The sequence below is a fragment of the Silurus aristotelis genome (genome assembly GCF_946808225.1).
Source record: "Silurus aristotelis genome assembly, chromosome: 9".
Classification (NCBI taxonomy): Eukaryota; Metazoa; Chordata; class Actinopteri; order Siluriformes; family Siluridae; genus Silurus; species Silurus aristotelis.
Genome location: NC_139582.1, coordinates 17,380,884 through 17,392,517, shown reverse-complemented (window position 1 = coordinate 17,392,517; position 11,634 = coordinate 17,380,884). Strand labels below are relative to the sequence as shown.

The 11,634-nt window shown below is 36.5% G+C and overlaps 1 protein-coding gene across 2 annotated transcripts in view; it reads right to left on the bottom strand.

Annotated features, from left to right (window-relative positions):
• The window catches only part of bcl11ba (BCL11 transcription factor B a), a 50,911-nt gene extending 48,590 nt beyond the window's left edge, over positions 1 to 2,321 (bottom strand). The window contains exon 1 of one of the 2 annotated variants that reach the window (XM_083551044.1): positions 1,758 to 2,321. In XM_083551044.1, the coding sequence (XP_083407170.1) occupies positions 1,758 to 1,830 (73 nt within the window). In that variant the 5' untranslated portion in view covers positions 1,831 to 2,321. The remainder of the gene's footprint in view (positions 1 to 1,757) is intronic. The other variant, XM_083551045.1, reaches the window with a different exon arrangement.
• Between the last annotated feature and the right edge of the window lie 9,313 nt (positions 2,322 to 11,634).

Sequence of the window (11,634 nt, the reverse complement as noted above, 5' to 3'; positions counted from 1 at the left end):
TGTGTCATGCTACAAACTTTTTTCAATCAAAAATATTTATTCCAAATATTTCTGCTAAAAAAAAAGAAAGCCCTCGGTGGTCCTGCTTTGCTGCACCTACACACGTTATACACATCCCATAGACCAAAAGAAAGTGTGATAAATCTATAACATCTGGCTACATCTGGATTGTGTCGTCCCTAAATCATTGACGAGATCGTTCCCTGAGTCTGCCTGACATCTTTTAAGTCTCGGCATGGGGTTTTCAGGTCGCCTGAGTCGCTGAAGACGAGCTCGTGGAGCACTTTGTGACGTTCTGAAAATGTCAGCGGATCGTTCCGTGCGAATAAAAACTGACATTTCAACGAAAAAAAAAGAGAGGAAATGAAGAGCCTTGAAATTGATTTTTTTTTTTGGGGGGGGTAATTTCATGTTGCAAAAAAACCCCACATCGATCTGATACACTGATACACTGCACACACACTGCACGACGCTGTATATTTGATCTGTTTAGAATCTGAATCATAATAATTAAAAAGAATCGAAATTGTAGCGAATGCATGATGCACAAATGCACAAATGCACCAGTAGCTGCATGAGGAATTTACAAGCATTGCTTCTGTGAAAGGTGGAAGATTAAAAGATAAACATTAATAATTATAATAATAATAATAATAATAATAATAATAATAATAATAATAATAATAATCTCAATATCAGATCATGCCTAAGATAAAACACTAAACAAATCAACATGCACATCAACATGATTTATAGTTTAGTTTTGTGATCCTGGTTGTTGTTTTTTAAATCTCATGGCCTTCATTTTTAAAAAATTTTTTATAAAATATTTTTAAATATTTTATAACATTATAGATTTATCAGATATAAACATCTTAATATGCACTTGAAGTGCCAACAGTTGTTTAAAAAAAGGAAAAAGGGGTAACTAATTCATGTTATTAAAATTATTTTATTTAATAGATTTTCTAGATGTGCATAGTATATAAGGAGTTTTTGGGCAGTTATCTAAGCTCTCCAAGCTTTATAAATAAAATACTATATTTATATATATATATATATATATATATATATATATATATATATATATATATATATATATATATATATAACTTTACATTTAAATCACATGAAGTTCTAATAAACTACTATTTATCAAGATCTCCTTTCTGTTTTCTCTTCTTTCCTAATTTTCCCTTCTTTTAATATAATTTCTCCACATGCAGCTATCTCTTTTTTCTTTCTCTCTTTCTTCTTTACTCTCTTTGTTGTTTTTTAATGCCTTTGCTGAGACTTTTCCCCAAACCTGTGCTTTATTTGAACAAACCACTGAGTAGATGTTCATCATGTACAGTGTGTAGACAGTAGATTTATATTTCCACACAAATCATTGATATAATGCACTGCATAACTGCATGGTTTTGTTTGGAATATTTCTAGATTATTGATTATTGACTTTAGATCCTGTAGAAATGTAGTTTAGTTAGTTTCTCCATGTGCATTATGTTTAGTATGAAAAGTTTGTATTTGGGAGGAAAAATAAACAATAAAACAGATGAAATGTAATTGCACTGTGGCATTTGCGTTATGAAAAAAAAAAATCGGAATTAAACATATTGGAAAGTGGAACAGAGATGGGGGGGGGGGGCACTTTGATGCGCTTGGAAACTTTTGCTGTTTTACGCAACAACAACAAAAATAGGCAAAAAAAAAAGAGAGAGAAAGAAAGAAAGTAGAATGGAAATCATTTGACTTACTGTTTATAATCTCCCTCTGTGATAGATGCTGAGGGTTTCCCTGCTTGCGACGGGACATCGCCCTGCCTGGCATCTACACTGGCATCTACACTGGCAGCTACAGAGGCAGCTACAGTGGCATTCCCGGCGTCCTCAGATTCTCCGTGTCCCTTTTGTCTTTTTGTCCACCCTTTCCTTTTCTTCTTCTTGAATTCTTCTTCTCTGTTTTGGTCGGAGCAACTTTTCGGGGAGTTGGATAGACGTGCGCGCTCGGTTTCAGCCTCTTTCGAGAGGCGCTCAGGTGAGGATGAAGAAGTAGATGATGATCAAGATGTTCGAGTTGAAGAAGCAAAAGAAGAATAAAGAAGAGTGCGCTGCCTTTTTTTTCCGGTATCCTTTTGAAATATTTCTTTTCAGGAATATTTATTATAATAATAATTATTTTTTTTTTTAAGAACGAAGAATCTCGTGGAAGAAGGAGAAAAAGAATGAGAAGAAAAAAAAGGGGGGGGGGGGGGAAGAAGCTCAGCTGCTCCGGGTCATGGTCATAGTTCTGCATACACCATGCACGTGCTGTTCGAGTTTGCTTCGAAAGAATAACGCGTTAATCTAATCATGTGATGATCCCAGTGGTGTGTGTGTGTGTGTGTGTGTGTGTGTGTGTGTGTGTGTGTGTGTGTGTGTGTATCAGTGTATGTGTGTGCGTGTGTGTGTGTGTGTGCGTGTCCGAGTCGGAGTCCGCGGCGGAGCGCGAGCTCAGTCCTGGCGCGGTGTTTCCGACTGCGCGCTCCTCCGGCTCCCTGCGCTCTGCTCCTCTGTGCGCTCCGGCCACATCAGGCTTCACCTCCACCTTCTCCTTCTCTTCTTCTTTTTTATCTTCTTATTTATCTTTTCTTCTAAGGGTTAAGAAAGGAAAAAAAGATTGCACCAGGACACCTGCGAGCTCTCAGCTTTCTTTTCTCTCTCTCGCGCTTTTCTTTTCGCCCCGCGCGTCTTTCTTTCTCTTGCGTCCTGCTTGTCCGGGAGCTCTCTCACTCTACCTCTCTCTCTCTCGCTCTCTTTCCCTCTGACTGTCCCTTCTCTCTCTCTCTCTCTCTCTCTCTCTCTCTCTCTCTCTCTCTCTCTCTCTCTCTCTCTCTCTCTCCCCTCTCTCTTTCTCCTCTTCTTTCTGTCTCTCCGCTCTGTGTGTCTGTGGCTCCTTGCGATGGGATGAAAATTCAAGTTCATGTGCGGACGTGACGTTTAAGTCCAGCATACAGTGGTGGTGGTGGTGGTGGTGAAGGGGTGGAGGGAGAAAAGAAAAAAGAAAGGAAAGACAAACTGGAGAGAGCAAGAGCACTGGGGGCGACTAGTGGCGGCTTTACACACAGCTAGGGGAGCAGAGACAGCAGAATCAGAAGTGGACACACACACCTACACACACACTCTCTCTCTGGCACACACACACACACACACACACACACACACACACACTCGACACTTTTATTTCGCACTTTTACTCACTTATCTACTTTTCATATTTCATTTATTTAATTATTTACCTATTTATTATATTAATTTCATTATAAAAAAATATATTTCGTGCTTAATGAATACATCAAATTGCATTTAACATTAACCCAAAGAAAGAAGAAAAAGTGTGACACGATAAACAATTAAGGCGTGTTAATTACATGAAAATGTCTTCTTTCTTCTTTCTTTTTGTTCTTCTTTAAAAAGAAATAATAACAATTACCGGCGCGACTTATTTTTGTGATAAGGAATAGAGCTGAAAAGCAGCTTGAGGATTGATGATTACATTTTTTTCCTTTAAATTATGGACGTCTTGGAGTATCCGTGAAATATTAATCACAAAATAGTTATATAATAGTTGGCTAATATTATACGGAATCGATTTTACGCACCAAAAATTTCATCACACCTTCACAAAAAAAAAAGTTAATTAAGCGATTTTTATTAGTGTAAAAAACTAGGAGAAGGACAAAAGAAGAGATGGATGATTTGTCTTCTTTCTTTTTTGCCTTCTTTGTTATGTTAAGGCCCGTGGAATAAAACACTCCTCCGTTCCGCATCAGATTTGTGGAATAAACGTAGTATTTATTTGCGTCACTTTTTTAGGGGATTTTTATTTTTTTAATTTTTTTATTAATATAGTAGTCCATCCTTATTTTTATTGTCTGTGGTACAAAAAAGTCATAAAGATCTACTTATAAATGCAAGACGCATTTTTTTAGTATTGATGTGTAATTCAGTTGCAGACATGCATGCACCCCCACCTCCCCCAACACACACACACACACACACACACACACACACACACACACACACACACACACACACACACACACACACACACACACACAAACCGGATTAGTGATTCAAAATTATTTATTAGCTGCACGAGAATTGTTAAAGGCTTGTATTCTGTTCTATTCATAATCCTGTGCACAAAACCTGTATATACAGATAATGCAGCAATTCCACAAGATATCATGTGTGTGTTAAGGAGGAGTATGTCAAGAAGGATATTTAAGATAAAGAAAACAACCATGATCATTATTTTTTTATCCAGATTATAAGAGATTTTCTTTTTGTGCATAATGAAGTTGGTAGGAATCAGATGAAAGAAGAAAAAATGAAAGATGAGAAGGAGGGGAGTGCATATATTCAAGAAGATTCAGCTTCTCATATATACAGTGGTAGTTTGCTTTCAGGGCCTTTTTATAATCTATATTTCCACTAAAGAAGGCTAAGGTGTGTGTGTGGGCGTGGGTGTGTGTGTGTGTGTGTGTGTGTGTGTGTGTGGGGGGGGTATTGTAGACTGTATCTGCAAAAAAACGTCTACACATGCTCTATGTTAAGACTAATAGATTTAGGAGTGTGTGTTCACGCATACTTTTCTATTTTCATGTCAATGGATGATTTCAATAGGGTGAAGTTAACCAGGAATATAGTGTGCAAATGGTGTGTGTGTGCACTCATTTCCTAAACACACTTGGACTGCTTGTATGCATCCATGGAGTGCTTCTTTTCTCATTCAATAGTCAAGGACTATTTAAAGGACTTTTTTCTCGGTACTCTCCTGTCGGCTACATTCTCATTTCGCAACTCTCTGATGATATCAGATACCACAGGATGACTGGATTCCAGATATAAAGCCAGAAGAACGTCTTCTTAGCATTACAGGACTTGGACAACCACTGAATCTACTAAAAATGGGAAAGCAAATGTGTTACAGCTGTGAATTTTATTACACAGAGAGAGAGAGAGAGAGAGAGAGAGAGAGAGAGAGAGAGAGAGAGAGAGAGAGAGAGAGAGAGAACGATAGCTAGAAAAAGAGAGGGGGAAAGATAGCTAGAGAGAGAGAGAGAGAGAGAGAGAGAGAGAGAGAGAACTCTCAGTTACTTTTTGAAATTGTCTATTTTGTAAGTCAATATAATGCATTTCTGCCTTATATATGATTTCAATACAATTGTAAATGAATATTAAACATTCAGGTTTCCAATATGTCCTGTATGAACACACACACACACACACACACACACACACACACACACACACACACACACACACACCATATTCCTTTGCTTGCATGTGAATGAACTGAATTCATCTTTGCATTATTGCGAGTTATCTAAAATGAATGAAATAATGATGTCCGGTCTATAATTCATCGTTCGTAATCTGTTCGATGAATTAGTTTCAGTATACAATGCATGATCCTTGAAAAAGAATGCAAATCTTTAACAAGTCAAATGAGAGACATTTGTGTATTGAAATGAAAAAAAAAAAATGTAAGAGAAAATGTTGTAAAAGAATTACAACAACAAAAAAAAACATGAAATGGTTGCAGTGGGATTATGGATGTTTAAGATCTTTGCTCTTTGGCCTTTAAGGTGTACTTGACTTGTAATGCAACAGTACCCTCTGTTGGCTAGCTGCATATCAGATGTGAACCACAAGACTGGCTCGAATTAGGCACACACACACACACACACACACACACACACACACACACACACACACACACACACACACACACACACACACACACACACACACACACACCTCTTCTTTTTCATCTTTTTCCAGATCTGCATCTGACACATCTAGCCTAGTGTGTAAGATCTACTACTACTACAAAAAAAACTACATCTGACTTATTTATAGATTTTCAGCTTACATTGTTTATTACACCTATAATATAAAAGAACCCGAGTGAGCTGTTTCATTTATCCACCACTATCATGTTTGGACTTATTAATACATATTATTGTTAATAAATAAGATTAATAAGATAATACATTGTCTTCAAAGCATAATGAATATGTTAATATTATACTATAAACTATATTATTAATATTATACTATACACTTTATAAATATTATGACATATAATAATTCTCTTAAAGCACTATTATGCTAATATTTCATTCCAGGTTCAGGATATTGCATGACTATAAAGACTAAACATGTGCACTCCCTAATATATACAGTATGTCTACATAAATTATTATAAACAAAATAAATATAATACTCCCAATGCTCTAAATGCAAATAAAATATTAAATGCATAACTAAAAAAAAAATAATAATTTTGGTGTGTGTGTGTGTGTGTGTGTGTGTGTGTGTGTGTGTGTGTGTGTGTATCAGATAACCATATGGAAAACTGTATATGTATACTGTATACTGTATATACATGATGTGATGATGTATATGACATAATTATGTGAGCAATAAAAGGATCAAGTAAAAAAGTATGAATCAGACATGATAATCAAGTTGAGTATGTAAAATATGACAAAATTAACCATGAAACCATGCACAATTCATTAATGTGTTAAGATTATCTGTAAAAACAATGAAAAATCAAATTGAAATTTTTTGGTCTAAATCCTGTGCAAATACATAAATTACTATAAGTGTGTGTGTGTGTGTGGGGGGGGGTATTCACGAAAAATACATTGTCAAAATAAATGAGAATGTTTGAAAAATTCTGTAAGCATTAATAATAAAAAGAAAAGTTTAAAACAGCATGTGATCAATCAGGTGGATGTAAATGATTCATGTGAAAAACATGTATTGGGAACACGAGTATTATATTAATAAATGTGAGCTGAGAAATTACATGATAAATATATTAAATAAAATGGAAATGCTTTTAAATGGAAAATACTCATATTCCGTCGCTCCATCATTTGCTTACTTACCTGGCGCACTATAGCATGAAGAGTGTGGTTTTAAGCAAAACTGTATTAAATACAAAGTAAAATCTGGTAAGATAATTTACTATGGGGTGGTGCGGTGAAGGAAAGTCACTGTTACCACTCAGAAGTTGATTAGTTTCCAGTTACAGCAAGTTCCATATCCACAAGACATCATTGGCATTAATGGATTAGTTTATTTATTACACCTCTCCGTTCCATACTCCATACTTTATTTATTTATAGTTACATTTGTTGCTGTAACGTCCGTCCTTATCTGTCCAAATGCCTGGTCATTGGTGGAAAATGTGTACTTTCACATCATACGCTGGTGTGTCATTTCAAAAAATGTCGAGCTCTTTAATGAACTCCTTCTGACCAATCAGAATGCTTCAGAATGATATTTTAATATTTTGAATAGAATATATGTGATAAAGAAACATGATATTCTGTAGTGGGCTCTCAGTTATGTTTGCTCCACTGTCTGTCTGGAGGCTATTTTGAAACTGGAAATCCCTTTTGAGACAAAGGTGCCTACATTTTTAAGCACTCAGTACATGTGATTGTTTGAAAAAAAAGAAAATAAAAATGGCAGCAGAGTGTGACTAAGTCAGTTCGCTTGGCAGTCAGAATGCAGTTTTGATTCTGTCGATCCCGAGAGAGAGAAAGAGAGAGAAAATATGCAGCTCACAAAACCTGGCATCAGATTGAGAAGTTTAACGCTGCCAAATACACACATTTGCAACGATTAGCTACCTTTTCATTTCAGGCCTTTTTTCTCTTATCCGTCCCGTAGGTGGTTATCTAATCGGCTGTTTTGTTTAGTGGAACAGCGCTGTTTGAAAAAGGCACCCAGGCCTGACATCACTTGACGCTAGCAGCTTGTAAAGAAAAAAATTCAAAAGAAAAAAAAAGGAGTAAGAGTGAGAAAGAGACGGAGAAATATAGAAAATATATAGAGAGAAACGAGTATGGTGGAAGGGGTGTCCTATCAGAGAGTCTAATCAGATAAGCTGGGATACACTCACTCGCAGAACTTCATAAGCTTTTAATACTTCTAGCTCCATCTACGAGCAGAACCACTAACTTGTAAGCACAATCTGAGGAGTTCACTTTCTACTCTCACACTCGAAGCTCGACAAGACCTACACTCTAAGAACCGGAGCTGACAACTCGCACGGATTAAAGGACGGAGAACGAGATGTGCAGATCTCCAGCAGAAACTCCATCGCCTTGTTTGATAGCGTTTCATCCCAGTTTGGGTTTTGTTGAATCTCTAACATCCGTATAGGGTTCAGAGGAACAGACAGTGTGTGTGGGGGAGGTTTGAATTAAATCTCACACACGAGAAAATGTTAATATATTAATAATAATAATAATAATAATAATAATAATAATAATAATAATAATATAAATTAATTAATTAAAAATACATATAGTTACAGTAATAGTTATAGATATACTATATGTATAATTATATGCCATTTCCCATATATATATATATATATATATATATATATATATATATATATATATATATATATATATATATATATATATATATATATGAGCTGCAATTATAACCTAGGTGGGACGAAACCCTTGTTGCTTAGAGATGAATAAAATATGTTTTCAATAATTTCAAATAATTGATTTTTAATTATTATACTCAGTACATTACATCATAGAAATTTAGACTTCCTCCTCCTCAAATATTGCATATTTTTTCAAAAATATAATTTCCCTCATTTTACATATATATATATATATATATATATATATATATATATATATATATATATATATATATTTATATATATATATATATATACTGTATATATAAATATAAGTTGTTTGTGTAATATCCAATCGATTGAGATTTATTTCAGTCACGTGATTTAGACGTCACAAATGACACTGTTTTGCTTAATTGAAGTTTGCTTTGAGCAGAGGAGCAGATATAAAAAATATATATATTTCTGTATATAAATAAAATTAAGGCTAAAATGCGAAGAGAAAGAAGTGAGAAAGACGTAGGCATAGTAATTAAAAAAAGACGAGACGATGCGTTTTTTTTTTAAATATGCCATTTCCACTGTGATTTGTAGAATCCTCGGTTGCCAATGTTGTTTGCTCGTGAACGACTTGTTGCATGAGGTTAAGTAGGTGTAGAGATTGGACACAGCTGTGCATGTAGGGGGCTGAAAGAAAAAGAAAAATGTACATATTCAGTATGTTTATATTGTAACATTGTTGATGTGTGATTGGAGCTGATTTGTTATTTGGTGTATATTCCTGTCTTTCCTGTGAGAGGTTTGTGATTGTGTGTCTTTCCAACATCACAGACAGACGTTAAAGCCTTAAATCAAAGACAATGGTTGGAACAAAGTGTACATACACGACAAACGTGTTTCAGGTGAGTTTTGTTTTATTTATTTATTTTTTGAATATTACAATATACCAGTTTCTTCATTGCAGGCTCACTTTATATTTTTCTGGCCCTGAAAAAGCCTCTCCACATCAGACAAGCCAAAGCTGCTTATTTACCCTAGTAATAGCTTAAAAGACAGCTCATGAGGTGTACGTATATTTCAGAGGCTGATTTTGACAAAGTGTGTTAATGCTTTCGTTGCAATTTTATTGCAATTCACGTGACAGACAGCAGAGGGCTCTAAAAAATATAGACTGCACCTTTAAACAGTTCAGCACTCACTGTATGTGGAGATTAGTGCTTTTGGGATACATAATACATAAAGAAACACATGTTCACACACATGTAGATGTGTACACGCACACACACACACACACACACACACACACACACACACACACACACACACACACACACACACACACACACAAGCACAGCTTTTTATCCAGACACGCTCGTCGATGTTGAATAATGGTGTCCTCTTTGGGAAGCGGCAGTTCCGGGCTTATTGCTTCCCATCCAGCTCCATCAGCACTTTAGAAGATTAAGTTCTAGCTTCCCTTATCGCCACCGGCTCTGTGCTCCCGGCTGTGCGTTGGCTCTTGCAGACCCGGCCACGTCCCTCTTTTCTCCACATCTGCCTCACCCTGCTGTCTCCACAGGACCTTAGTTCGGCCTCTTCTTTTGCTCCTATCTGCTTGTTTCAGGTTTTTTCCTTCCACCAGCTGCTTGATTCATCAGTGCAGGATCAGAGGAGAAGGGCCTTGCCATCACTGAACGTTATCAGCCATCTCAATGTCGTCCCCGGTGCAGGACAGACAGAGACAGGAGGTTTGTAGAGAGATGTACGGCTCCATCAGTTGACCTTTTCAGCCCGTAAGCATGCGACACGCAGTGGAAACGTGTTGGTGGCGCATATGAGCGACTGTTCATCCGTTATCAATAGCACCACTGCCCTTAATTATGCAGAGGTGACTGATAAATTAGCGCAGGCGCAATTGCGATTATCTCTGCAATCTGTCTGCTATCTGGAATTAAAATCAATGGCTCATCAGATTACACGAATCGCACAAAGTCCAAAAAGGGGGCGAAGACACAAACGCAGCACGCACACGTATCATAGCTCACAGCATATCCGTCATATCTCCTCCCAAAACAAGATTACACTGTGATTACTTTCAGTACATTGACACGCAGCTGGAATCATGGTTTTTGAGTTTCTTTTTTTAGAAATTGTGTGTAATGAAAAGGTAACGCTTCGAGTTCTCTGGCCCTGCTGCTGTGGATCAGAGCTCAGTCACGTCTCATTAATTATTCTCACATATATTAACTGCTCACCACTGCCCTCTTCTGGCTGAACGATCATCTCTACTGGGAATAAAAACTTGAAAATGGTGAAAAGGTTGAGTTAAATTCTTAAATCTGGCAGAAATATATCAGATTGAATTGTTTATTTGGTCAGATGTATAATAATAATAATAATAATAATAATAATAATAATAATAATAATAATACACTTTGAATCAAAAATTTAAAAAGGCACCAAAAATAGTGATAGTATAATAATAAGTTATGCATCAAGAAAGACATGTGTGTGTTCCAGTTTTGCCATGACTGTATATCTTTACCTGTTTCTTCCCTTCAGATTTTCCATTAGGAAATATTAGTTAACCCTTTAATGCATGAATTTTTATTTATACCACAAAATTTAATGATCATAAAACATTTAGTTTCTCTGGAAACTATTTCATAGTTGCACTTCATAAGTGCAGCCTGCTTTGGAACGAAGAACCATTTCTCATCTCAGAGAAGTGCACTTTGCGCTGCGAGCCCACACCAGGAGATACGTGGCGTCGGAGCGCATCATCATCACCCACTCACCCATTTCCCTCTGTCCTGACCTAAAAACAAAGTTGGATGGTGTTCAGGCTGACCGGTGGAGGAGTGACAGGAGCTCAGGAGCTGGACGCTCAGGTGGACACACCGCAGAGTGAGCAGAGCGTGAGACGAGATGGGTTTTGGCATGTTGGATCTCCGGCTGGCCGAATAGCCATGCTGTCAGGACAATTGTCTGCAGATCACACAGCAAAGAAGCAAGAAAAAAGGAAGAGGAAAAAATAAGACGAGGATCTTTTTAATAAAAAAAACTGTTCATACATGCAACAGAAAATGTTCCAGCAATTTGTGGAACAGGTTGAATAGGAGGAAAGAATTTTGTACAATTCCCAGCAATGTTCTGCTCGAGTTCATAGCGAATAACCAG